At 47.3% G+C, this 27,898-nt stretch overlaps 2 protein-coding genes across 6 annotated transcripts; one reads left to right on the top strand and one right to left on the bottom strand.

The window, feature by feature from the left end:
* Positions 1-1,322: 1,322 nt before the first annotated feature.
* On the bottom strand, positions 1,323-20,215 carry shc1.S (SHC (Src homology 2 domain containing) transforming protein 1 S homeolog). 5 transcript variants are annotated; one of them, XM_041574618.1, is made up of 15 exons: positions 20,060-20,198; positions 18,505-18,659; positions 17,123-17,163; positions 14,223-14,384; positions 11,214-11,284; positions 10,701-10,764; positions 9,977-10,096; positions 9,399-9,452; positions 9,166-9,217; positions 8,799-8,925; positions 8,545-8,719; positions 8,406-8,466; positions 8,144-8,290; positions 3,933-4,165; positions 1,323-3,661 (listed from the first exon to the last, which is right to left on the bottom strand). In XM_041574618.1, the coding sequence occupies exons 1-15, from the start codon at positions 20,068-20,070 to the stop codon at positions 3,533-3,535; spliced, it is 1,602 nt and encodes a 533-aa protein (XP_041430552.1). In that variant the 5' UTR covers positions 20,071-20,198; the 3' UTR covers positions 1,323-3,532. The 5 variants fall into 5 exon arrangements, with proteins under 5 accessions (XP_041430552.1, XP_018089122.1, XP_018089123.1 ...); XM_018233633.2 differs by lacking the exon at positions 18,505-18,659 and having other exon boundaries at positions 20,060-20,213; XM_018233634.2 differs by lacking the exons at positions 17,123-17,163; positions 18,505-18,659 and having other exon boundaries at positions 20,060-20,215.
* Positions 20,216-20,435: 220 nt separating this feature from the next.
* cks1b.S (CDC28 protein kinase regulatory subunit 1B S homeolog) lies at positions 20,436-26,278 on the top strand. Its single transcript, NM_001171736.1, has 3 exons — positions 20,436-20,519; positions 25,607-25,734; positions 25,877-26,278. The coding sequence occupies exons 1-3, from the start codon at positions 20,461-20,463 to the stop codon at positions 25,924-25,926; spliced, it is 237 nt and encodes a 78-aa protein (NP_001165207.1). The 5' UTR covers positions 20,436-20,460; the 3' UTR covers positions 25,927-26,278.
* The last annotated feature ends 1,620 nt before the right edge of the window (positions 26,279-27,898 follow it).

Below are 27,898 nucleotides of genomic sequence, written 5' to 3'. Positions count from 1 at the left end.
CTACTTCCTTTGAATGGGGGAGTGTATTTCCTGGTACTCGTGTGACTGTCTCTACTTCCTTTGCACAGGGAGTATATTTCCTGGTACTCGTGACTGTCTCTACTTCCTGTGCACGGGGGAGTGTATTTCCTGGTACTCGTGTGACTGTCTCTACTTCCTTTGCATGGGGGAGTGTATTTCCTGGTACTCATGTGACTGTCTCTACTTCCTGTGCACGGGGGAGTGTATTTCCTGGTACTCGTGTGACTGTCTCTACTTCCTTTGAATGGGGGAGTGTATTTCCTGGTACTCATGTGACTGTCTCTACTTCCTGTGCACGGGGGAGTGTATTTCCTGGTACTCGTGTCACTGTCTCTACTTCCGTTGGATGGGGTAATGTATTTTCTGGTACTAGTGTGAGTCTCCATTTCCTTTCCACGGGGAGTAGTACTTCCTGGTACTCGTGTGACTGTCTCTACTTCCTTTGCATGGGGGAGTGTACTTCCTGGTACTCGTGTGACTGTCTCTACTTCCTTTGCATGGGGGAGTGTATTTCCTGGTACTCGTGTGACTGTCTCTACTTCCTTTGAATGGGGGAGTGTATTTCCTGGTACTCGTGTGACTGTCTCTACTTCCTTTGCACAGGGAGTATATTTCCTGGTACTCGTGACTGTCTCTACTTCCTGTGCACGGGGGAGTGTATTTCCTGGTACTCGTGTGACTGTCTCTACTTCCTTTGCATGGGGGAGTGTATTTCCTGGTACTCATGTGACTGTCTCTACTTCCTGTGCACGGGGGAGTGTATTTCCTGGTACTCGTGTGACTGTCTCTACTTCCTTTGAATGGGGGAGTGTATTTCCTGGTACTCATGTGACTGTCTCTACTTCCTGTGCACGGGGGAGTGTATTTCCTGGTACTTGTGTGACTGTCTCTACTTCCTGTGCATGGGGGAGTGTATTTCCTGGTACTCATGTGACTGTCTCTACTTCCTGTGCACGGGGGAGTGTATTTCCTGGTACTCGTGTGACTGTCTCTACTTCCTTTGAATGGGGGAGTGTATTTCCTGGTACTCATGTCACTGTCTCTACTTCCGTTGGATGGGGTAATGTATTTTCTGGTACTAGTGTGAGTCTCCATTTCCTTTCCACGGGGAGTGTACTTCCTGGTACTCGTGTGACTGTCTCTACTTCCTTTGCATGGGGGAGTGTATTTCCTGGTACTCGTGTGACTGTCTCTACTTCCTTTGCATGGAGAGTGTACTTCCTGTACAATGTGCAACTGAGTGGGATGGTTTTGGGGTTCAGGCAGATGAAATGAAGAGAGAGAGAGAGTTGAACAGGAAAGACTTTGTATAGAAATATCACTTTAATAACAATAAGAAGCAGAAGATCTGAGTTCCTTTGGTATAATCGAGGCATCTGATTAAAACAATAAGAAAGTGGGACATATACATGGGGGGTGTTGGGGGTACACGCGTGTGCGTGTCAGATATGCAGAATGTGCACTGGGGTGAGACTTTGGTGTCGGGGTACAAAGTGACATGCAATACAAAGATCAGATTTATGTACATGATTGGGGGGTGAATCATTGTCCCCAATACAGAGCGGGGTACAGCCCCATTCCCTCCTCCTCAGCCGATTGTCTCATTCCCCAGACTGTGGGAGCAGCACAACTACCACTTCCACCCGGCTATGGAGGGAGCAGAGGTTCAAATGCTTTTAAAGGGGAAGTTACCCTCATCATTGACTTATACAAAATTGTAGCACAGGGAAGTGCGTGCTCCTCATCTTGTTCAACTACAACTCCAGCAATAGTGAGTGGGACATGGGCTCCGCCCCCCGGCAGCAGCAAGTCAATTATTAGATTTGCTAATTATTATTTTTACTTGTTTTAAAATGATTGCATTTTAATGGGGGAAACTGAAAACCGTAGATTTCTCATGATCCCCCCATTCTCCTGGGGTGGAGAAGTCTTTCCTTTGAAGCAGAAGTCCTGGATCAGGAGATCCGCTCAGTATAACGATGTCCCTCCCATCGATGCTGCCTGTGTCTCGGGCTTACAGGGAAAGAGGAGTTCTTCGTACATTCAACTGCCATCTCTACCTGCCACCATTTTAACGAAACACAAGCCTATAGATTGCTTTTATTGGAAATCCTGAGCACAAAGGGAGTTCAGTGCTAAGGTTGAACTAGGGGGGGGGAGGGTGTACTGCCCCTTTAACACACCATCTCATCGAATCCAGGGGCAGTGCCCATAGCAACCTGATCAGGAAGTTAGTACAGTGGGGGGACCAATGTGAGAGAGGCCAACTTGTTTCATTGTGCCACCCTATACCAGCACACGGGCGCTGCAGGGCATTTACTGCTATTCTGCCCATGCAACATCACAGGGAACTCTGGGAAAATGAAACAAGATGGCGGCTCTCACATTGGCTCCCCCACCTTTTGGTTGGGCCCCAGCAAGAAACAGGGAGTAAGTTTGGGTTCCAAGATGAAGGAAATGTCAATCACCTGAACCTGCCCAGGGCCCCTACTGGCTATTGAGAGTTATTTTAGGGAAACTTTCCCTTTAATGTGACCAGTATTATCTGACGCAGACTTGTCTCCCCCTCTAAATGTTGCGCTTTGAGCCAACCAATAGCACAACTCCAGCTGGAGGGGAGATCCATCAGATATTGGCTTAACTACGGAGCACTGGTGATCATGTGACAGCTGGGAGGCACCCGTGGGTGGCCATTTATTTGGGTTCTCAGCTAGAGGAGCAGCAGTTACACAGAGAGACCCGTGTGAGAGGACAGCTTTGCCCGAGACAGCTTGGGAAGACGTCAGTCACAGAGTGAGATGGACACAAAGACGACATACTGGGGCCCCTCTTGCTGGTAGGGCCACGACAGGAGACGACAGGTAACAGGTGAGCGGTGGATAAGGCACAAGGTACAGAGACCCCCCCAATACGACCCCCAGATGTCTCTTGCCTCGAGTCCCAGGAAAGAAAGACTTCAACTTGTCCGTCTGTCTCCCAGGAGAAGAACACGGCAGGTTTGGGAGGGGACTCAGAGCAAACCCACCAATGGTAAGAAAGATCCAATGGATCCCTCTTCTGTCAGTTGTGAGCCAGTCCTGAGGTGGGTGCTGGGCATAGGTGGGTGCCACAGCTGCTGTTTGTGTGAGCGGTGGGGAGTAAAGGCACTAGAGAGTGTTGGGCAGATGCAGTTTGGAGTGCGTGTGCTTAAAGGGACGGCATTGTGCAGAGACACTGGCAGTGCCCATGGAAGAGTCTGACCCCAGTGTATCCTGGCACCACAGCAAGGCCCGAGTGCTCCTATTCTGCTCATTGTGTCTCAGCTTGGGGTCTCTGGGGTAATTGGGGACACGTAGGAGGCTCTTGTGCAGTTATCAGTGGCCCTAAGCCAAGCTGGGCCCCGGGAGGCTCCGCCTACTACAGCAGCGCTTGCCGGAGACATGGCCAGAAGTCACTTCCTCTGGACGAAGGAAAGACAGAAGGAGATGTGGGTAGTGTTGGTGAAGGGGCGGAGCCCAGCAAGAAGGCGGGGTCACTGTCTCCGCTCCACCGGCTGCTGAAGGCAGAGCTCACTCCCAGCCGAGATGATGGGCAAGTGATTGTCCATGTGATAACTGATCAGGTGACTGACACTCTCAAACCTGTGGTCTTTGGTTCGAACCTGAACAAGAAAAGGCAAAGAGAGAGTTAAACATCAGGATTCCTGACCCAGATCATTCGCCCCCAACTACAGTTTCCTCCATTCAGCCCTTAATACCCCCACCTGGGGCAGGAGTATCTAAACTTTGCCCCTATGTTTTCATTGCAGCTTCAGCTCGGGATCTAATTTGGGGGTCTATCCAATGGCTCAACTGAAGAAGGCGGGTCCAATATCTATTGCCTTAGCTCAGCCAATGGGAGTTCTGCTAGGATAATGACAGGCAGTAACTTACCACCCCTTCAGGGTCCACGAGCAGCAAGTGTTTGGGCTGGGCACACTGCAGGCCGGTCAGTACGTATTGCCCCGGGGTGGTGGTACTCTCCCGCACCAGGAAGTCTCCATTCACTTTCAGCAGCCTCTCTGCTTCCTTGCGGCTCATCTTACCCTGGTACCAGGGCTCCCGATTCAGCTGATCCTCTATACTCACTATTGCCTGAGCCGAGGGCAGCGCATCATCAAATGGCTCTAGGGGGGACAATGACCTGTTAGTGGCGCCCAAGAGACAGACCCAGAGACATGTCAGTACAATGAGTGCACTCTAGTCCCGGGAGAGACACTCGGGTCCCGGGAGAGACACTCGGGTCCCGGGAGAGACTGATCCACAGACATGTGGGAGCCATGAGTCTCTGGGCCGGGGGTGATGTATGAAATTCAGGCTACATTTACAGTTAGGCCCATAAATATTTGGACAGAGAGAATTTTTTTCTAATGAAATTTAAATGAAACAACTCAGATGCAGTTGAACCGCAGACTTTCAGCTTTAATTCAGTGGGTTGAACAAAAAGATTGTATAAAAATTTGACAAACTAAAGCCTTTCTTAACACAATCGCTTCAAAAGTAATTGGACAATTAACTCAAAAGGCTATTTCATTGCTTCGTTATCGTTAATATTTTGGACCCGGACACTCCATAAATATAGTATTCACATAGTGGTATTTGTAAAAAGGAATATATATATATATATATATATAATACACAAAAGCCATGAATATCCTGTAAATTATATCCTTATAAACGGTGAGTTCTGATGTCATCAGTTATAAACGGTGAGTTCTGATGTCATTTCTGTCACATGACTCACTGAAATTTGTGTATTATAATAAATAAAGTACCCCCAGTTGTAAAATATGAGGATATTAGAAGTTACCTCTGAGTTCCATGACCTGTATAAAAACACTCGGCCTTCGGCCTCATACTTTTATCTGGTCATGAAACTCCTCGGTTACTAATAATATCCTTATATTTTACAAGAGGGGGTACTTTATTCACTATATATATAATATGTTGTCAATTCATACAACAGAAGTTAGCTGTAAGAAAGAAATGGTGGCTAAGTGTGTTACTAAGAGTAACTGACAGTGTTGGGCTATTGGATGATAGGAGTGTCCATCATGGGGAGGTTACTAGGCTGCAATATTATATAGTGAATAAAGTACCCCCTCTTGTAAAATATAAGGATATTATAAGTTACCGAGGAGTTTCATGACCATATAAAAACACGAGGCCGAAGGCCGAGTTATACAGGTCATGGAACTCCGAGGTAACTTCTAATATCCTCATATTTTACAACTGGGGGTACTTTATTTATTATAATACACAAATTTTAGTGAGTCATGTGACAGAAATGACATCACTACTCACCGTTTATAACTGATGACATCACTACTCACCGTTTATAACTGATGACATCACTACTCACCGTTTATAAGGCTATAATTTACAGGATATTCATGGCTTTTGTGTGTGTATTATAAATATATATATATGCGCATCACTAGGGAGACTGAGGGCAAAGCTTGCGTGGCTCTGCTGGACGTATGGTCTGTGGAAATGACGCGTGCGAATGTGACGTCACAGATTCGGAAGCCAATTGTGAAACTGGAGAGGTGGAGGTTTAGTACAAAAAGGTATTTATGTTGTTAGCAAACAGTAATGCACCAGAATTCCCCTTAATAAAGACTTCAACGCCGAAACGTCGGGTGATTCTCACTCTCTGACAAGGTGTCTGCTCCCAAGTAGCGCTCCACTTTACTGTTACAGATCAGTGGAGATTTTCTTTTTGTTATATGCATTGACAATGTATTATATAGAAAAATTCCTTTTTACAAGCACCACTGTGTGAATTCTATAATTATTATATTTAGGCAGCTCCAAAATATTACCGATATGGTGTTTGTGACCACTTTATGGGAGCGGTTATATATGCACCTCTTTTACTCAATTGGGGTGATCTCTATTCTCAATTTCTTAGTTATGTCATTATCAATGAAGCAGATAAAGCCCTGGAGTTGATTTGAGGGGGGGGGGTGTATGTGGAACAGACAACATGAGGACAAAGGAGCTCTCCATGCAGGTGAAACAAGTCCTCCTTAAAGGGATACGGTCATGGGAAAAAATTTTTTTTTTCAAAATGAATCAGTTAATAGTGCTGCTCCAGCAGAATTCTGCACTGAAATCCATTTCTCAAAAGAGCAAACACATTTTTTTATATTCAATTTTGACATGGGGCTAGACATATTGTCAATTTCCCAGCTGCCCCAAGTCATGTGACTTGTGCTCTGATAAACTTCAGTCTCTCTTTACTGCTGTACTGCAAGTTGGACTGATATCACCCCCCTCCCTTTCCCCCAGCAGCCTCACAACAGAACAATGGGAAGGTAACCAGATAGCAGCTCCCTAACACAAGATAACAGCTGCCTGGTAGATCTAAGAACAACACTCAATAGTAAAATCCAGGTCCCACTGAGACACATTCAGTTACATTGAGAAGGAAAAACAGCAGCCTGCCAGAAAGCATTTCTCTCCTAAAGTGCAGGCACAAGTCACATGACTGGGGGCAGCTGGGAAATTGTCAAAATGTCTAGCCCCATGTCAGATTTCAAAATTAAATATAAAAAAATCAGTTTGCTCTTTTGAGAAATGGATTTCAGCGCAGAATTCTGCTGGAGCAGCACTATTAACTGATGTGTTTTGAAAAAAACATGTTTTCCCATGACAGGATCCCTTTAAGCTGCAAAAACAGAAAAAACCCATGTGAGAAATGGCTCCAATATTAGGAGAGGCAAAATCTCCAGTTTGGTACATGGTGAGAAAGAAAGAAATCACTGGTGAACTCGGCAACACAAAAAGACCTGGACGTCCACGGAAGACAACAGTGGTGGATGATCTCAGAATCATTTCCATGGGGAAGAGAAAGCCCTTCACAAGAGCCAAACAAGTGAAGAACAGTCTCCAGGAGGTAGAGTCTCCATATCCAAGTCTACCATAAAGAGAAGACTGTATGAAAGTAAATACAGAGGGGGCACTGCAAGGTACAAGCCACTCATAAGCATCAACAATACAAAGGCTACATTGGACTTTACTTAAAATAAAATCTAAAAAACCTGGAAAACCATTGTTTGGACGGATGAAACCAAGATGAGCCTCTAGCAGAATGATGACAAGAGTAAAAAAGTGTGGAGAAGGCTTGGGAAGAGCTGATGATCCAAAGCATAGCACAGTTGTGTATAAAACATTTGGGGGGCAGTGTGATGGCTTGGGGTGCATGGCTGCCAGTGGGACACTAGTGTTTATCCATCATGTGACACAGAAGCACAAGAATGAATTGTGAGCTCTTCAGAGACACTGTCTGCTCAAATCCAGCTAAATGCACTCACATTGATTGGGAGGCGTCTCATAATGAGCCAAAACATAGAGCCAAAGCAACCCAGGAGTTTATTAAAGCAAAGAAGTGGAATATTGAGCTGATGTGAAGCCAATTGAGCTGCATTTCACTTGTTGAAGACTAAACGTGGGACAGAAAGGCCACAAACAAAGAGCAAGTGAAAGAAGCGGCTGCAGTAAAGACCTGGCAGAGCATTAAACAGGAGCAAACCCACAATCTGCTGATGTCCATGAGTTCAACACTTCAGCCTGTCATTGCAGCAAAGGCTTTTCTACCAACTATTAGACATGAACATTTCATTTGCACTTTTTTTATTTCTCCAATTACTTGTGAGCCCATGTAATGAAGAGATTGTGTTAAATAAAAAGCTTTAGTTCCTCACACTTTTATACAATCTTTTTGTTCCACCCACTGAATTAAGCTGAAAGTCTGCGGTTCAACTGCATCTGAGTTGTTTCATTTCCAATTCATTGTGGTCATGTACAGAACTAGGGATGGGCGAATTTTTTCACCCTGTTTTGCCATAGACCTGTATGGCGGCGTGTGTCCAAAACAAAAAAAAAGACGCGTGTTAAAAACTTTTTGCCGCGCAACAATTTTTTTTTGATGCCCATAGACTTTACTGGCCGTCGGTGACATTTCGCCGGCGACAAATTTTTGGCGAAACGAAACGGGTGAAATTGGTCCCTATACAGAACCAAGATTATAAAAAAGTTGTCTCTGTGCAAAGCATTCTGGACCTAAGTGTGGATTCCGCATGCGAATGAATGGAACGTACTCATGTCGAAGATGTCCGTTTGTCCGTTTGCTGCGCGCAGAGGCTGCCGGGACTTCTCCAGGTTCTGGACATTGACGTAGGAGGGGTCATCGAAGAGATCAGGGCAATTAGAAGGCCGACAGCAGGGAATTAGGAACCTCTCCTTGCCTGTGGGGAAGAGAGATGCACAAATACAGTACAAGTAACTACCTGCCCCCATAAGGGACACTGGCAGTTGTAGTCCATATTGTTACACAGACTGAGGGCCCCGAGTGGCTCCTACCTTGCCCTGTGGGCTGCATCTTCCTGGAATCTTGTTCTGCACCAGAAACCTGTCCCATTGGCTGTTAGAGATAAAAGGATAAAGTCAGCCCGGGTCAGGTTTGGGTGCAGCACCCAGTCTTCCCTGCCCATTAACTTACCAGGGTGGCACCCATGTGATTTGGACTCTGCCTTGGAACTGCAGCGCCATCTCGCAGCCTCATATCCACTACTCCCCCAATAGGGGGCTCTTTCCCTGGGAAATCATTGTAATAGGCGTGGTCTGGGAGCTCCTCCTCTTCCTCATCCCACGCCGACCCATCAAAACCAGCCATTCTGCCAGGAGTAAAGGCAAAGGTGAAATTCCCTGACTATTAGTCTACTTGTCCTTTATTCCATACTGGGTGCCACTTACCTGTCGTGGGGGGTGACCAGTTTGGGGGGATTTTTGAGGTATTGCTTGAAGCGAAGTTCAAAAGCCTGTCCTATTGTGCTGATCACGTCCTGAGCAAGGCCCTCCGGGCACTCCAAGATATGGCAGGCTGCAATACAGACCAACTGTCACTCCTCCTACTGACTGCAACAACCGCTTCTGATTGGCTCCTGACACTTTATAATGTATTTCACTGGCTGCTTTTCTCTGATTTTACACCAAAATGTTGTCCCCACAAAAGTCTGTGTTGTCACTGGATGTGGTTAGTGAAGAGGTTCCAGTACTGACCAGAAGCAGATCTTGCCATGGCTCTGTCTCTATACACATAATATATATATATTGCCCCCACCTCTCTGATTGACTGGATCTTTGGCCACATACGCAACATACTCAGCTGTGTCCTAAGAGGAACAAGAGAATTGATTGGTTACAGAGGCAGGACACCCATGTCCTACACATATATATATATATATATTACTAACACACACATATTTATATATTAACACTAACACACACACACACACACACACACACATATATATATATATATATCAACACTAACACAGTATCTACAACACTTACCGGATCTCCCCCAGAAGCAAAGGATATAGACTGCATGTGATGGTTGGCGATGATCTGTAAGAGGGGGGGGGAGTGTAATTATTATTTGTCCCATCATGACCCCCCACTGTCACATTGATTGAATTACTTGGCGTAGCTACACCCCTCACATTCCATGTCTGCTGCAGCCCTAGAATGGTAACCAGTAGGGATGCACACAATCCAGGATTCGATTCGGGATTCGGCCTTTTTCAGCAGGATTTGGACGAATCCTTCTGCCCGGCGAACCGAATCCTAATTTGCATATGCAAATTAGGAACAGGGAGGGGAATCACGTGATACAAAAACAAGGAAGTAAAAATGTTTTCCCCTTTCCACCCCTAATTTGCATATGCAAATTAGGATTTGGTTCGGTATTCAGCCAAATTTTTCGCAAAGGATTCAGGGGTTCGGCCGAATCCAAAATAGTGTATTCGGTGCATCCCTAGTAACCAGCATGTCAATCAAACACAATCCCAGCATCCCCTGCAAGCGGTGGAAGTAGGAGGTCACATGACAGCACATAGTACTACATGAGACAGGCAGCCGGGGGCTCTCACCTGTTTGCAGTCGGAAGCCATGAGGTTGAGGCTACTGGTGGACACAGTCAGTGTGATTGGCATGCCCGCAAACTTCAGGTTGCTTTTTCCTAGGATGGAGTTTAAGGAGCGTCCGCAAGTCTTTGGAGGGAAGAAGGTGAGAAAGGATTGGACTGAGCAATAAAACAACAGGGTTAGTAAGAAGTGCAGGAGGCCGGGGATGTTGGAAGCAGCAGGAGGGATCACAGGGGAGGGCAATTAAGCAAACGTCAAGGGGCTACCGGCAAAATCCAGGGCAAGAGGGTGAAATCCACAGAGGAAGAAGCCCCTCTAGGTTATAGGTGGGCAGTTGTAAAGTGACAATGCTCGGCTTCAGGGGGGCCCCACTTCTCATAATTGGGGGGGCATGTCTAAGTGACTCTGGGTAATAGGACTCAATTAGCAGGCAAAAGGCTACAAGGGCACCCCCTCTTTCCCAACTATGGCAGGAATCTGCATGAAGAGGAGCTGACGCTCTGTCCCACAGGCCACGCCCACCCATTAGCAGATGGAGTCCAGACACAATCATATTGATCTGTTTTCCTTTCATTAACCCAATTCCTGCCCTCTCTGTTTAACTCTTCCCACTCAGGTGAAGGTTCTTTAGGTATATAGGCGAGTACAGCTGAAGAGTTGGCCAGCAGGGTAGCCTTTAGGCACAGAGGGGATGCTGGGAGTTGTAGTACATTAACTTATTCATAGTTACCTTTCTCCGTCGCATTGCCCCCTTTGCTCCTGGGACAGCATCACACACCAGGCTTATGGCTTCCCTGCACACACAGAAAGGCACTGGTTAGGGGACACACCCCGACCTATTTGTGCAAAGCATTCTAGAGTGTGAGCCTTTGGGCCAACCAAACATATTGGGGGAAAGTTGCTCAGCCTTCAGCAATAGGACCATATATTCTCCACTGTAAGAAATGATTTGTACTACGAGTCCCCACTGTGGGCATTACCAGCACCCCATGCCCACTCAAGGGCTGTGCCAATATACTATTTAATAGGCTGCATTGCATGGAGTGTAATTAATAGTATTTAATAGGCTGCATTGCATGGAGTGTAATTAATAGTATTTAATAGGCTGCATTGCATGGAGTGTAAGTAATAGTATTTAATGAGCTCAGTAGTATCTGGCTACTCACACGTCTGTGGGCCATTAGTATATTCCGTCTCACTGGAGTTACTTGGGAATTGTACCCCGTTCAGGTCGGGGTCCTACCTTGTGACTTGCGTCCGGGTGTTGAAATCCAAGGCTCTCATTGACTGCAGAACCTCCACACATCCCATGTACTGCAAGAGCACAACAACACAGTCAGGGAACATACACGGGGGATACACAAGGGATACACGGGGGATACACGGGGCTTGTGTGTATACGCTGGGGGTGCTAGATGTAAGCCAGTAGGATCTGTGGGGCAATGGGATAGTGAGGAAGGGAAGCAGCTGAGGAAGCTCAGTGTAGAATGAGTGTTGTACCCCCCCAGTGTAGGAACCAATGACAGGTACGGACAGATTTGTGTGTGTGGGGGTTCAGTAAAGGCACAGCAGCGGTGCAGTTATGGGGTCACTCAAGTGTTCGCTTATGAGTCAAGAGACAAACACAAGTAGAACACAATAGGCGAGTGTGAGTAGAGGGAAGGGGCAAGAAGAGCTGGGTGTGAGCAGGAGCAATAGAGAGTAGGGCCAGGAAGGTACAAGCATTAATAGCAGCTGGGAGTAGAGAGGGTAGGAGTAAGGGGAGCATCTGTAGTAGATGCTGGGGGTGGAAACAACAAGTAATAGAAGGTAGGAACATGAATAATAGCTGGGAGTACAGAGAGTAGGAGTAGAGAGAATCCCCAGGAGGACAAGGTAGGAGCAGAGAGAGCAGCAATGAGTAGAAGGTCGGGCAGGAATAGTAGCTGTGAGTACTGGAGCATAAACAACAGCCAGGAGTAGAGGGTAGGGGCAGAGCAAGCAGCCAGGAGTAGAATGAGGGCAGCAGTAGGGATACACTGAATCCAGGATTCTGTTCGGCATTCGGCCTTTCTCAGCAAGATTTGGTTGAATCCTTCTGCCCGGCCAAACCGAATCCTAATTTGCATATGAAAATTAGGGGCAAGGAGGGAAATTGCGTGACTTTTTGTCACAAAACAAGGGGGTATATAATTTTCCCCCTTCCCACCCCTAATTTCCATATGCAAATTAGGATTCGGTTCGGTATTCTGCCTAATTTTTGCAAAAGATTCGGGGGTTCGGCTAAATCAAAAATAATGGATTCATGCATCCCTAGGTAGGAGTAGACAGCAGCCAGGAGTATATGGTAGGGGCAGAGGTAACAACCACTAGTAGAGGGTAGGGGTGTGTAGGTAGGATTTGGAATATCAGCTGAGAGTACTGAGAGTAGGAGGAGAGGGAACAGTCAGGAGTAGAGGACAGGGGATGATATGAACAAGAATAGTAGCAGAGAGTACATTGCCAGGGGCAGAGGGAGCAGAGAGCAGGGGTTGCCAGGAAAAGAGAGCAGGGGTTGCCGAGAGTAGAGAGCAGGGGTTGCCGGGAGTAGAGAGCAGGGGTTGCCGGGAGTAGAGAGCAGGGGTTGCCAGGAAAAGAGAGCAGGGGTTGCCGGGAGTAGAGAGCAGGGGTTGCCAGGAAAAGAGAGCAGGGGTTGCCGAGAGTAGAGAGCAGGGGTTGCCGAGAGTAGAGAGCAGGGGTTGCCAGGAAAAGAGAGCAGGGGTTGCCGAGAGTAGAGAGCAGGGGTTGCCGGGAGTAGAGAGCAGGGGTTGCCAGGAAAAGAGAGCAGGGGTTGCCGAGAGTAGAGAGCAGGGGTTGCCGGGAGTAGAGAGCAGGGGTTGCCAGGAAAGAGAGCAGGGGTTGCCGAGAGTAGAGAGCAGGGGTTGCCGAGAGTAGAGAGCAGGGGTTGCCAGGAAAGAGAGCAGGGGTTGCCGAGAGTAGAGAGCAGGGGTTGCCGGGAGTAGAGAGCAGGGGTTGCCGAGAGTAGAGAGCAGGGGTTGCCGAGAGTAGAGAGCAGGGGTTGCCGAGAGTAGAGAGCAGGGGTTGCCGGGAGTAGAGAGCAGGGGTTGCCGAGACGAGAGTAGAGAGCAGGGGTTGCCGAGAGTAGAGAGCAGGGGTTGCCGAGAGTAGAGAGCAGGGGTTGCCGAGAGTAGAGAGCAGGGTTGCCGAGAGTAGAGAGCAGGGGTTGCCGGGAGTAGAGAGCAGGGGTTGCCGGGAGTAGAGAGCAGGGGTTGCCGGGAGTAGAGAGCAGGGGTTGCCGGGAGTAGAGAGCAGGGGTTGCCGGGAGTAGAGAGCAGGGGTTGCCGGAGTAGAGAGCAGGGGTTGCCGGGAGTAGAGAGCAGGGGTTGCCGGGAGTAGAGAGCAGGGGTTGCCGGGAGTAGAGAGCAGGGGTTGCCGGGAGTAGAGAGCAGGGGTTGCCGGGAGTAGAGAGCAGGGGTTGCCGGGAGTAGAGAGCAGGGGTTGCCGGGAGTAGAGAGCAGGGGTTGCCTGGAGTAGAGAGCAGGGGTTGCCGGGAGTAGAGAGCAGGGGTTGCCGGGAGTAGAGAGCAGGGGTTGCCGGAGTAGAGAGCAGGGGTTGCCGGGAGTAGAGAGCAGGGGTTGCCGGGAGTAGAGAGCAGGGGTTGCCGAGAGTAGAGAGCAGGGGTTGCCGAGAGTAGAGAGCAGGGGTTGCCGAGAGTAGAGAGCAGGGGTTGCCGGGAGTAGAGAGCAGGGGTTGCCGGGAGTAGAGAGCAGGGGTTGCCGAGAGTAGAGAGCAGGGGTTGCCGGGAGTAGAGAGCAGGGGTTGCCGGGAGTAGAGAGCAGGGGTTGCCGAGAGTAGAGAGCAGGGGTTGCCGAGAGTAGAGAGCAGGGGTTGCCGGGAGTAGAGAGCAGGGGTTGCCGGGAGTAGAGAGCAGGGGTTGCCGGGAGTAGAGAGCAGGGGTTGCCGGGAGTAGAGAGCAGGGGTTGCCGGGAGTAGAGAGCAGGGGTTGCCGGGAGTAGAGAGCAGGGGTATCAGGGAGTAGAGGCAGCCGGGAGTAGAGAGTAGGGGTTGCCGGGAGTAGAGAGCAGGGGTATCTGGGAGTAGAAAGTAGGGGTATCTGGGAGTAGAGGCAGCTGGGAGTAGAGAGTAGGGGTATCCGGGAGAAGAGGGAACAGCCAGGCAAGGGGGTGGGAGTAAATGAGAGGGTTTAGTGATACAAGAAATAATTTGCAGCCCAGAGAGAAGTTGCCCAATAAGGAGAGAAATGTGCCCTTACCCTGACCAGATAGGGAACTCCGGGGCCCATGACCTTGTCGTCGGGGTGCAGCCAGCCTCGGGTGGGTTTATTGACAAAGCTCCCGTGTCTGGTCCATTCATCACCAGCCAGTTGTCCTCCTTCCACTCGGGACTTTCTCCCGCAGCTCAGTTTGTTCATATCCTTTGAGAAAACAGTGAAAGTGCCGCCTGATTCTGGGCTACTGCCTTCATTGGGGGGCTCCCCTTGCTCCCCGGGGCTGACACTCTCCTTGGAGGAGAAGCTGCGCGGGTTGAGCAGATTGGCCCGGTTGGAAAGTTTCCGGTTGCCCATTTTGGGGAAGAAGGAGCACAGGGTGGTGGGACTCTCCTCCGACTCAGAGGAAAGCTCGGCCAGCATGGGGGCCAGGGAGGAAGAGGAGGCTGAGTGGGCCACAGACTGGGACCCCACCATTTCCACTGAAGGACTGAGGGGCCCAGCGGCCAAAGCCTCTTCTCCCGAGCTGAGCGACTCATTACGAAGGTGATTGTACTTGGTTTTGGGAAGCAGATCCATGATGCCAGCGGCCAGCTTGCACTCTACAGCAAGGGGGGGTCGGCTTCTCATTGTCTGGTGCCGGCCAAACCCGCTGTCTACATGGATCTCCCCCTGGGACCCCACATTGGTACAGACCCCTCCGTTATAAAGGGGAGTCAGAGCATCAGAGCATCAGAGGAGAGAAGCAGGTCATGATCCAGTGAGAGGCCAAGAGATATGACAGTCACTGGGAGCAAGTGCCACACAGCGTGGCCCCTCCCACCAATCAATACATCAAAGGGAACAGGCTGCTGGGTGGGCAGAGATATGAGGCACCGGCAGGAGGGTCCCCCCCAGAGGAAACGCACTGGGTGAGAAATAAATCCATCTATTTATATATCCCGCTCCTCTAGGGGAAAGTGGGGGGGCTAATCCTCGTGGGAAGATGGACAGATGGACAGCAGGACGGGGGCAGGGAACTCCATTATTCCACCTGACTCCATTCACACGTCTAAGCCTGGGGCCCCGGAGCCCAGACACAAGGGGGAGAGATCAGGTGCAGGAGGAGGAGGGACCCCAGGCTGGAGCTGCTGCTCTTCTATTGGATCTGTACCCATGAATGGACCTACGGCTGCCTCACTCACTGGCCAATAGCAACGCTCTGCTGACTCACCTACTGACACGCCCACTTCCTCTCAATCACACCCTCTCTGCTCTGCTGGGCCCCAGAGCTGACTCTCTACACCTTGCCACTGTCTGCTGCTATATATCTGTAACCTTGTTATGAGCTAAGAGGGTCCAGTCTGAAGGTCAGTTAGGGGGAGATTTGGGGTGAGTGTTTATTTGTACCCTGGGTACCCCTGGAACTATAGCAGGGTGACACCCCAATGTTTCTATATATCTGTAACCTTGTTATGAGCTAAGGGGGCCCAGTCTGAAGGTCAGTTAGGGGGAGATTTGGGGTGAGTGTTTATTTGTACCCTGGGTACCCCTGGAACTATAGCAGGGTGACACCCCAATGTTTCTATATATCTGTAACCTTGTTATGAGCTAAGGGGGCCCAGTCTGAAGGTCAGTTAGGGGGAGATTTGGGGTGAGGGCTTATTTGTACCCTGGGTACCCCTGGAACTATAGCAGGGTGACACCCCAATGTTTCTATATATGTGTAACCTTGTTATGAGCTAAGGGGGCCCAGTCTGAAGGTCAGTTAGGGGGAGATTTGGGGTGAGTGATTATTTGTACCCTGGGTACCCCTGGAACTATAGCAGGGTGACACCCCAATGTTTCTATATATCTGTAACCTTGTTATGAGCTAAGGGGGCCCAGTCTGAAGGTCAGTTAGGGGGAGATTTGGGGTGAGTGCTTATTTGTACCCTGGGTACCCCTGGAACTATAGCAGGGTGACACCCCAATGTTTCTATATATCTGTAACCTTGTTATGAGCTAAGGGGCCCAGTCTGAAGGTCAGTTAGGGGGAGATTTGGGAATGAGTTTGTGGGGGTCGGGTTGGTAGGAGATGTATCAGGAGTCTCATTTGCCCTGTACAGATGGCAGTTAGACACCGAGATGGGTATAAAGCAAGTGTCACACAGGAGGGAGAGGGTTAAATGCATTAGTAGGAAGAGAAGTGGTTTCATGGAGCAGCTTCCCAGCAGAGGGGGTAAGGGAGGGACAGCATGGCCAGTGATATACACTACAGAGCTCAGTCACCTACTCCCCCTCCTTTCTTTCCTGAACCCCCCCCCAACACTTTCCACTGGCCTCCAAAGCAGATTTTCTATTAATTGCCCATCCAGTGTGTCCCTGGGGAGGGCCGGCTTCCTGCATCTCTGGCTCACAGCCCGGCCCCCCCTCAGCACACAGGAAGGGACTGAGTATCTCTGCCCCCCCTCCTACCTACTAACCCTTTCACTGTTAACCCAATAAAGAGTTAACCCTGCCACCATGTTTCCCATGTTGTAGTTTATTAGCAGCAGGGGGGCCGTACAGCCAACAGTCCTGATCTGTTTCATAATACAGAGAGGTGGGGGCAGGTTAGGGGGGGTAATTCCTCCATCTTTAATGTAAGGCCCATTGCCCTTCGCTCAATGGGTGCCAGGTAGGTAGGTGGGTGGGTAAGTGGGGGCAGGGCATGTGTGTGTTGGATGAGGTGGGTGGGTAACCCAGAGGGACAGAAATGGGAGGCCCCCCAGCAGGGGCGTCAGATGACTTAAGAGGTGCCATGTGGGTAAGTACATGAGGGACAACCCAGGAGGAGACTAGGTCGTATGATTTGGGGAGCAACAACACCCCCCTAAAGAGGACAGAAGAAATAAAGACAGTGCCCTCCACCGTATCCAGACCACCAGAGAAGTGCACAGAGCCCCCCACCAGCAAGAGAACATGATGGGCAGGTGGGCGCTTACCACGTACTCCATGTCTGGTGCCACCCCCCGTCTTCTACAGCCTGCGGGCAACAAAAATGGGCTTTAGTGAGGGGCTCACTGGATACATAGAACCTGCTGGTCCTGACTGAGCCACATAGTTTAGCCAATCAGAGCTCAGAAGGTGGGTCACATGGGCTAAATAGCTGCAGACTCCCCTGTGGCCCAATATCATCACATTGAGCAGCACAGCTCGGCCAATCAGGAAGGAAGAAGTAACACGAGTTCTGAGAATTTCCTTTTCTATAGAAACAGTGAGAGCTGAGTGTCCCCCAATATGTGACATTCATGGGCACGACTCCTACTAACTGCGCCCACACAATGCCCCCAATGTGCCACATAAAAACTAGAGCAGCATAGGGATTCCCTGTACTAAGCACAATTCAGCAGGAACAGTCCCTAAGTTTGCTCATAGTCTGTACAGAGAGATCCCATAAAACTATGGCAGCATAGGTATTCCCTGTACTAAGCACAATTCAGCAGGAACAGTCCCTAAGTTTGCTCATAGTCTGTACAGAGAGATCCCATAAAACTATGGCACATAGGTATTCCTCTGTACTAAGCACAATTCAGCAGGAACAGTCCCTAAGTTTGCTCATAGTCTGTACAGAGAGATCTCATAAAACTATGGTACATAGGTATTCCCTGTACTAAGCACAATTCAGCAGGAACAGTCCCCTAAGTTTGCTCATAGTCTGTACAGAGAGATCCCATAAAACTATGGCAGCATAGGTATTCCCTGTACTAAGCACAATTCAGCAGGAACAGTCCCCTAAGTTTGTTCATAGTCTGTACAGAGAGATCCCATAAAACTATGGCAGCATAGGTATTCCCTGTACTAAGCACAATTCAGCAGGAACAGTCCCTAAGTTTGCTCATAGTCTGTACAGAGAGATCCCATAAAACTATGGCAGCATAGGTATTCCCTGTACTAAGCACAATTCAGCAGGAACAGTCCCTAAGTTTGCTCATAGTCTGTACAGAGAGATCTCATAAAACTATGGTACATAGGTATTCCCTGTACTAAGCACAATTCAGCAGGAACAGTCCCTAAGTTTGCTCATAGTCTGTACAGAGAGATCCCATAAAACTATGGCACATAGGTATTCCCTGTACTAAGCACAATTCAGCAGGAACAGCCCCCTACACACCCTACACTAGACACAGTGGATTTAAAGGGACAGTGCATCTCCTTGTGCAACACAAGTACGCAAGTCGTATTCATTGAACATATGTTACTGCCCCTTTAACAACTGTGAGTGTAGGTGGATGGTTACAGATAAACCTTACAGTACAGCAGATTACAGTGGGTTACAGTTACGCACTATACAAAATCCACAGGCTACAGGCAATGAGGCACTCACCTTCCCCTCTCCCCGAAACTCTCCAGCACAAGTGATGCTCCCAATCCGCCCTCCCACTTCCCAGAGGTGGGACATTCCCCGACACACACAGAATTCCTTCTCCGCAGGCTGGAGCCTCCCCATTACTAGAGAGGCTGAATGGACTGCTCCGTGTCCTATGCAATGATGGAGGACAACATACAGGGAACGAAACAACTGCAAGCTCTTTGCCCAAGTGAGATCTGTGAGCAAAAACCTTGCTTCTGCATGAGCTGCACTAGTACTTAATATAATCATGAGAGCTCTGCAGAACTGCAACACCCACCTTTACCTGCACAGTGACAATAGGACAGAGCCTTGTACTGCTCCACCAGCACATCATCATCATCATCATCCTCCTCCTCCTCATCATCATCATCCTCATCCATACAGCACCAGCGACTCTAATTAACATAGGAGGGTTTGGAAAGCCTGATAGGAGGTGGCAGGGAGTTCCAGAGACAGGCACATGATAGAAGGTGGCAAGGAGTTCAATTTTTTTTAGAGTAATTCGGCCGAATCCTTGTGCCTGGCCGAACCGAATCCTAATTTGCATATGTAAATTAGGGGGCATGTAGGGAAATCACGTGAGTTTTTGACACAAAGGAATTTTTTTTTCCACTTTTTAATTTCCTGCCTCTAATTTGCATATGCAAATTAGGATTCAGCTCAGTATTCAGTCAAATCTTTCACCAAGGATTTGGGGATTCAGCTAATCCCAAATAGTGGATTCAGTGCCTCCCTAGTTTCCTCTGCAGCAGCCGGGGCTTCACTGGAACTTCATTATAATCACCGAGTAATGACATGTGCCCCAATTACTGCATCCAGGTAACTGACACGCCTCCTTATAAGGATCCCGCCCCCTGCCCAGGTACCACTTTATACTGAATGTCATCAGGCTTTGCTGGTCTCTCTCTCACTGTCACACACACATATATATATATATATCTCCAGCACATTAGAGGTTAATACTCCCATCTTGGGGGAACTACAGGAATACTCAGTGACTGACAGGAAGTAGTGAATAACTGGGGGAGGGGTACTACAGGAATACTCAGTGACTGACAGGAAGTAGTGAATAACTGGGGGAACTACAGGAATACTCAGTGACTGACAGGAAGTAGTGAATAACTGGGGGGAGGGGTACTACAGGAATACTCAGTGACTGACAGGAAGTAGTGAATAACTGGGGGGAGGGGTACTACAGGAATACTCAGTGACTGACAGGAAGTAGTGAATAACTGGGGGGAGGGTACTACAGGAATACTCAGTGACTGACAGGAAGTAGTGAATAACTGGGGGGAGGGGTACTACAGGAATACTCAGTGACTGACAGGAAGTAGTGAATAACTGGGGGAGGGTACTACAGTGATTGACAGGAAGTTAATGAGTGCAGCAGTGACAGGTACAGCGGGGTATTTGCCCGCAGTGAGGGGACAGTTCGCAGCCTCGTACTGAGGTGTCATCACAGTAAGTTCAGTCAGTCCCTCCCACAACCCCAATCAGGTGACACGGCGAGACCCGTGAGGCCACTCACCAGGGAAGCATGAAGCGAGTGTAGCCTGTGAGGCGCGGAGCCTGCCACTCTCCCTGCGTAAACTTTCCGCGCTTCTCGGCCACCAGAACTCTCAACTTTTACGCGCTTCTTCCGGCTTCGCCAAGCCGCTGCGTCACTTACGTTTACTGGGTGGAGAATCCGGACATGGGAGCGGCCATGTTGGAGGCGGGGAGATTGCGTCTCTTACCTCGTTATGGCGTTTTGGGAAATCGGGGCGGTGCCTAAGCAATTGATTGGCTAAGGAAGCAGTTGTCGCGGTTGGATTGGCCGGCTTGTGGCAGCCAATGGGAATAGACGGTCGGGCAAGTTTGAATGGGTGGATATTGGCGCGTAACGGTCAGTGTGAGTCTGGTGAGGAGACTGAGAGCTGCGGCAGCGCCATGTCCGCCAAGAACATTTACTACTCGGACAAGTACGATGATGAACTATACGAGTACCGGTAAGTGGGGCGTGGCAAGTTCCCTCCATGTGCTGGACTACATCTCCCAGCATCCTCCCTCATCCACAGGTTTATTCTGCTGACTTGTGAGGAGTTGGGGTTCAGCGGCCCAATAACAGGGACCAGCCCAAAGCTGACACTTTCCCTCCTCACTGTCATCTGTCTGTAGTGACACCCTCCCCCCAGCCTTTATTTGTAGCTCTGGGGCACAGACAACAGCTGCCATTATACTACTATACACACACTAATGTAGCAGCCTGGCTGGTTGCTAGGGTCTGGGACTATAGTAACCACACTGGCCTTTGTGGAGTAGCTCAGGGGCTCCAGATTCAGCAATAAAACCAGCCAAGAGGCACTTGAAAAGTAGCCCAAAAACAGCCCAATATAGTGAGAAAGATGAAGAGCAGGAGACTGGGGGACAGAGGCCACAATGTGGGAACTTGTACACAAGTCAGTCCCAGTGCATGCTGGGTATTGTAGTCTTACATTCCACTTGTTACACAAAGACTACATTACCCAACATGCATCGGGACACACACCGGCTCAGCACATTAGGGCAAGTAAACATTTTGGCTGGTTTCTAAATTACAAACCAATCAAAGGGCCAAAAAGTAGCCCAAATCTGTACTTTGACTAGTTTGTACTTTTAAAACCAGCCTGGGCTTTGGATTAGTAGCCACATTTGTCTGGAAAGCTCCACCCTGGATAAGTCTGTACAATATATAGTGGATAATGTACCCCCTACTGTCATTTATAAAGATATTATAAGTCACCGAGGAGTTCTGTGACCATAGAGAAGTACCAGGCTGCAGACCAAGTGTCTTTATACAGGTCACATAACTCTGATTTATATCTTTATAAATAGATTTATATCATTTATATCTTTATACATTTCTAGTAGGGGGGTACATTATGCATTATAATCTACATTTTGTGGGGGGGTTGGAGTCGATATTTTGGTCGCCAGCGTCAAATTCTGCTCCGTTTCAGACGCACAACGTCAAATTCAGCGGCCTGGGGCCCCTGTTATAAACTATGCGTTCTGACATCAGAACACGCTGTTTATATAGTGAATAAAGTAGCTCCTCTTGTAAAATATAAGGATATTATAAGTTACCGAGGAGTTTCATGACCATATAAAAGTACGAGGCCGAAGGCCGAGTTATACAGGTCATGGAACTCTGAGGTAACTTCTAATATCCTTATATTTTACAACTGGGGGTACTTTATTTATTATAATACACAAGTTTCAGTGAGTCATGTGACAGAAATGACATCAGAACTCACCGTTTATAACTGATGACATCACTACTCACCGTTTATAAGGATATCATTTACAGGATATTCATGGCTTTTGTGTATTATAAGGATATAATTTACAGTCTGGTCCCATAGGGAAATGACCAGACTGTAGATTATATAAAAGTACACACCAGGAGGGCAAATATAATTAAGGTGCGGGGGGGGCAGGAGGAACACAGGCCCTAATTCATATACAATTCCAATAGATATTAAAGAGGTGGTTAACCTTTAAGTTAACTTTTAGTGTGTAATAGAATGGCCCATTACAAGCAACTTTTCATTTGGTCTTCATTATTTATTTTTTTTCATAGTTTTTGCATTATTTTCCTTCTCATCACTCTTTCCAGCTTTTACATGGGGGTCACTGACCCCATCAAAAAACAAATGGTCTGTAAGGCTATAAATGTAGTATAAATGTTATTGCTACTTTTATTACTCCTCTTTCTATGTAGACCCTCACTTATGCATATTCTTGTCTTTTATATAGGGATGCACCGAATCCTTCTGCCCAGGCGAACCAAATCCTTATTTGCAGATGCAAATTAGGGACGGGGAGGGAAATTGCGTGACTTTTTGTCCCAAAAGAAGGAAGTAAAAATGTTTTCCACTTTCCACCCTAATTTGTATATGCAAATTAGGATTCGGTTCAGTATTTTGCAGAATCTTTCACGAAGGATTTAGGGGTTCGGCCGGATCCAAAATAGTGGATTCGGTACATTCCTACTTTTATAAAAGTCAATGCATGGTTACTAGGGTAATGTGGACCCTAGCGACCAGACGGCTGAAATTAAAAACTGGAGAGCTGCTGAATAAAAAGCTAAATAAGTTAAAAACCACAAATAATAAAAAAATGAAAACAAATTGCAGATTGTCTCAGAATATCCCTCTGTACATCCTGCTGACAGTTAATTTAAAGGTGAACCAGCCCTTTAATAAAATTGCTGAAATGATTTGCTGTGGGAGCCAGTAATATCCAGTTATGCCACTGGTTCGGGCATTGTCCCTTAAAGGGGTTGTTCACCTTTGAGATCACTTTTAGTATCATGTAGAGAGGGATATTCTGAGACAATTAGTTACCAGTCTGGCCAGTAAAAATGATGGTTGATCCCAATGTTATTAATAGGGAAAAAAATTAAATATATAGGAAGGCCGGTATTTTTTTCCAAAAAAAAGTGGCAACTCTATTTGCAATTGGTTTTCATTTTCTATTATTTAAAGGAATTGTTCAGTGTGAAAGTAAAAACTGTGTAAATAGACAGACTGTGAAAAATAAAAAATGTATCTAATATTGTATGTTAGCCAAAAATGTAATGTCATTTTATTTTTTATTTTGCACATATTTATTTTATTTGTACACTGAACTGCTCCTTTAAGGTTTTTGCGTTATTTAGCTTTTTATTCAGCAGCTCTCCAGTATGTAATTTCAGCCATCTGGTTGCTATGGTCCAAATTCCCCTAGCAACCATGCATTGATGTGAATAAGAGACTGGAATATGAATAGGAGAGGCCTGAATAGAAAGATTATAAATACACAAAGTAACAATACATGTGTAGCCTTACAGAGATTTGTTTTTTTAGATGGGGTCAGCGACACCCATTATAAATCTGCAGAGAGTCAGAAGAAAAAGGCAAATACCTATAAAACTATTTAAAAAAATAAATAAATAAAAACCAATTGAAAAGTTGCTTTGAATTGGCCATTCTAAAAGTTACGTTAAAGGTGAACCACCCCTTTAAAGGGCAGCTGTTGCCAAAAGATATCGGCAACGACAGGCGAGGGCTATTAAAGGCTACACTCTAGTTGGGAGTAACTGTAGTTTTGTGTTTTTATCTAAATTGCTCCCGTTCAAGTGGCTGTGTTGGGTCATGTGCACAATGGCAGGGGATCTATATATATATATATATATAGTGAATAAAGTACCCCTCTTGTAAAATATAAGGATATTATAAGTTACCGAGGAGTTTCATGATCATATAAAAGTACGAGGCCGAAGGCCGAGTGTTTTTATACAGGTCATGGAACTCCGAGGTAACTTCTAATATCCTCATATTTTACAACTGGGGGTACTTTATTTATTATAATACACAAATTTCAGTGAGTCATGTGACAGAAATGACATCAGAACTCACCGTTTATAACTGATGACATCAGAACTCACCGTTTATAAGGATATAATTTACAAGATATTCATGGCTTTTGTGTATTATATATATATATATACACACACACATACATGTTACCCCCAGCCAGAGTGCTGACTGTATTAGCCCTAACCTTTGGTTGCGTAACTTGCGTCTAATATTGTTTGGCCCCTTAAGTGGCAACACTAATATTCTAGTGCTCCACAAGGGAGAGATTGAGAGAGTGGGTTCCTTGCAGAGGAATTCAGGGATCCCAGAGGGAAGGAGCAACAAGATAGAGAGGGTTAAGCTGAGAGGTGGCAGTTGCTGTGGCTGGAATGAGGGAACTGGCAGCAGAAGGACTTTCTATCCAGACAGCTAAGTGTTTGCTCAGTCCTATGTCAGAGTGTGAGACTGATTGGAGGGGAGAGAGGTCGGTTAGTAGGAGGGTGCAATAGTCTAGATGGGATAAGGGCATGGATTAGTGGCTGTTATTTGGGGAAAGGGGTGGAGCTTGGCAATACTGCGCAGGAAGAAGATTTCGGCGGTAGTATTAATCTGGGGTTAACAGGGTTAATGGTCGTGCCATTGATAGTAATGGGGAAAGGGAGAGAAGAGCAGGTTAGGGATGGCCGGGCGGCAGTTGGATATGGGCTACTAGAGAATATTCTTGGTTAGCCTGGGACAGGGTAGTAGAAATTGCGAGTAGGGGGAAGTCGCTTTTCTATGGGATTTCCCCACATTAATTCTGCCACTTGCCTACAGGAGCCCAGAAATCCTATTGGGGAGTTAATCCAGGGGCAGGAGTGTGGGTCTGACTGTGCTGCAGAGGGATGTCAGGGTTTTTCACTGTTCAGCAAAGAATAAAGGGACAGAAATGTCCGGTTAAACCGTGTCACTAACTGGCAGCTTTTCTTTCATTCGTTCTGAACACATGGCTGCTGAGCTTTGCCTTCTGATTGGATAACTGTGGTCTGGACCCCTATCAAATCATTCATAGGAGTTCTATATAGGGAACTGTGGTTATTGTAACATGAGAGAGGCAGGGCCTTCCTACAGTAATCCTCTGTCCTGCTGCACTGCGGGATTCTGGGAGTTATAGTTCTACTTCATACTATGCAGCAATCCTGGTTGCATTGACAGGGGACCCCACATTTACCCGTGAGCCACATTCAAATGTAAAAAGAGTTGGGGAGCAACACCAGCATGAAAAGACTTCCTAGCAGTTGGCTATTGGTAGCCCCTATGTGGACTGGCAGGACGCTCTGTTTGGCAGTAGCCCTCCAAGCCTGGAAATTAAATAAGCAACATCGAAGCCGTTGATATTAAATCATTAGACGTCGTGGAGAAGCTGTGTGCCTCTAGATGCTAAACTACAACTCCCAGCATCCCTTCATGGCATTTTGCAACTTGCTGAATGTGACAATATCTCTGTTGGCCAGAAAGGGAACCGGCCCGGCTTTAGAAACCGCCGTTTGGAAGTGTTGGGCACTAGAGCCCAAATAACCAGAAAATAGACCCTTTCTAATATAATTTCATATTCAGCTTTGCAGAATGTTCCGTTTTTCCCTCCCTGCAGGTCGTGATCACATGATCAGTTGGCAGATTGCTGGGGCCCTCCATGTTGGTAGAGCAGAACTAACACTTTGCATCTTGTCTTGCAGGCACGTCATGTTACCCAAGGATATAGCAAAGCGGGTGCCCAAGACCCATCTCATGTCAGAATCGGAATGGAGGAACCTGGGGGTGCAGCAGAGTCAGGGCTGGGTACACTACATGATCCATGAGCCAGGTAAGTGCATCCTAGAGATTGGCTCATGTTCCCAGCATGCTCTGCTGGCCGCACGTCTGTGACATCATGTGAGCAGATGTTTTGTGATTGGCTGCAGGTCACATGGGTTTATGGTTCTGATCATGGCTTTTCTCTTCTGCAGAACCACATATCTTGCTGTTCCGAAGGCTCCTGCCAATCAAAAACCCTTAGCGGCGCCCCCTTGTGTACATTACTGTCTCCTGCACCTTCCCGGCTGTGCCGTTCCTCTGGTTCCTCTCCGGCTGTCCCACTCGTATCATCATGCACCGAGACACCGACCCCTCCTCCCTGGAAAAGTGACCCAGACCCCAGCAAGGCCCCCACTGATGCCAATGTGACTGTATTTATCATTCCTGTCTGTAGGAGAATGCCACTGTGTGGGGGGCCGGACAAGAAGTGTCCCCTAATTGTGGCCCTGTGATAGGGCCCGTCATGTCTATATTTACATGTTGTGTATGTCCCTCTATGACACTGCAACTTGTTGCTACATTAGCACTCGCTTCAATAAAGTGACTCTATCTGCTCTTTGTATAGGACTTGTTATTTGGGGGCCGCTTGTACCGCCATAACCCCAGGGCAAGATTGTGGCACGTAATTTATAGAACTTCTCCACCCCAGCGGCTCCTGCTTTGCTTGTGAGCTTTATCTTAATGGAACGGTTCAGTATAAAAATAAAAACTGGGTACGTAAGCTGTGCAAAATAAAACATGTATCTAATATAGTTAGTTAGGCAAAAATGTAATGTATAAAGGCTGGAGTGAGTGGATGTGTAACATAATAGCCAGAACACTACTTCCTGCTTTTCAGCTCTCTAACTCTGAGTTAGTCAGTGACTATAAGGGGGGCCACATGGGACATAACTGTTCAGTGAGTTTGTAATTGATCCTCAGCCTTCAGCTCAGATTCAAAAGCAGATATGATCCATGTGACCCCCCTCAAGTTACTGCCTGGTAACCAATCAGCTGAAAAGCAGGAAGTAGAGTTCTGGCTATTATGTTACACATCCACTCACTCCAGCCTTTATACATTACATTTTTGTCTAACTAACTATATTAGATACATTGTTTATTTTGCACAACCTATCTATTTACCCAGTTTTTATTTTCACACTGAACTGTTCCTTTAACTCCGCTCCAGCACCCTGGCAAACGCTAGTCTATTAACTCCTGTCGTCCTCAAACAACACGAGCATTCAGGGAGTTTCAGTCTCTGCCAGGATAAGAAGCAGGGGTTTGTAGCAATTTTGTTAATTTATACAGTGAGAAGCTTTCTACAAGTTTTCTCCATGTCTAGATAGAAAGAGGCCTAGAGCTTAAAGGGATACTGTCATGGGAAAAAAAAATGTTCCCAAAATGAATCAGTTAATAGAGCTGCTCCAGCAGAATTCTGCACTGAAATCCATTTCTCAAAAGAGCAAACAGATTTTTTTATATTCAATTTTGAAATCTGACATGGGGCTAGACATTTTGTCAATTTCCCAGCTGCCCCCAGTCATGTGACTTGTGCCTGCGCTTTAGGAGAGAAATGCTTTCTGGCAGTCTGCTGTTTTTCCTTCTGAATGTCTCTCAGTGGGACCTGGATTTTACTATTGAGTGTTGTTCTTAGATCTACCAGGCAGATGTTATCTTGTGTTAGGGAGCTGCTATCTGGTTACCTTCCCATTGTTCTGTTGTTAGGCTGCTGGGGGGGGCAAAGGGTGGGGGCGATATCACTCCAACTTGCAGTACAGCAGTAAAGAGAGACTGAAGTTTATCAGAGCACAAGTCACATGACTGGGGGCAGCTGGGAAACTGACAATATGTCTAGCCACATGTCAGATTTCAAAATTGAATATAAAAAAATCTGTTTGCTCTTTTGAGAAATGGATTTCAGTGCAGAATTCTGCTGGAGCAGCACCATTAACTGATTCAGTTTGAAAAATTTTTTTTTCCCATGACAGTATCCCTTTAAGGAAAGAGACCTGGAAGTATTGGGCAAACTAGAGAAACCCTGGTCTGCCCAATTACCCAGACTCCTGTGGGGGGCGTATAATCATATACAAGACTTATAATAAACAACCCTAGTAATGAGAAGGTGACGTGTGGGACATGATGACCAGGTGCCGCTGGGCTTTGTAACTGTCGCCCTTCTACCCTCTTATGTG

Source organism: Xenopus laevis, chromosome 8S, assembly GCF_017654675.1.
Source record: "Xenopus laevis strain J_2021 chromosome 8S, Xenopus_laevis_v10.1, whole genome shotgun sequence".
In the NCBI taxonomy this organism is placed as follows: domain Eukaryota; kingdom Metazoa; phylum Chordata; class Amphibia; order Anura; family Pipidae; genus Xenopus; species Xenopus laevis.
The sequence above is the reverse complement of the archived record's forward strand: the minus strand, read 5'-3'. Positions and strand labels throughout refer to the sequence as shown.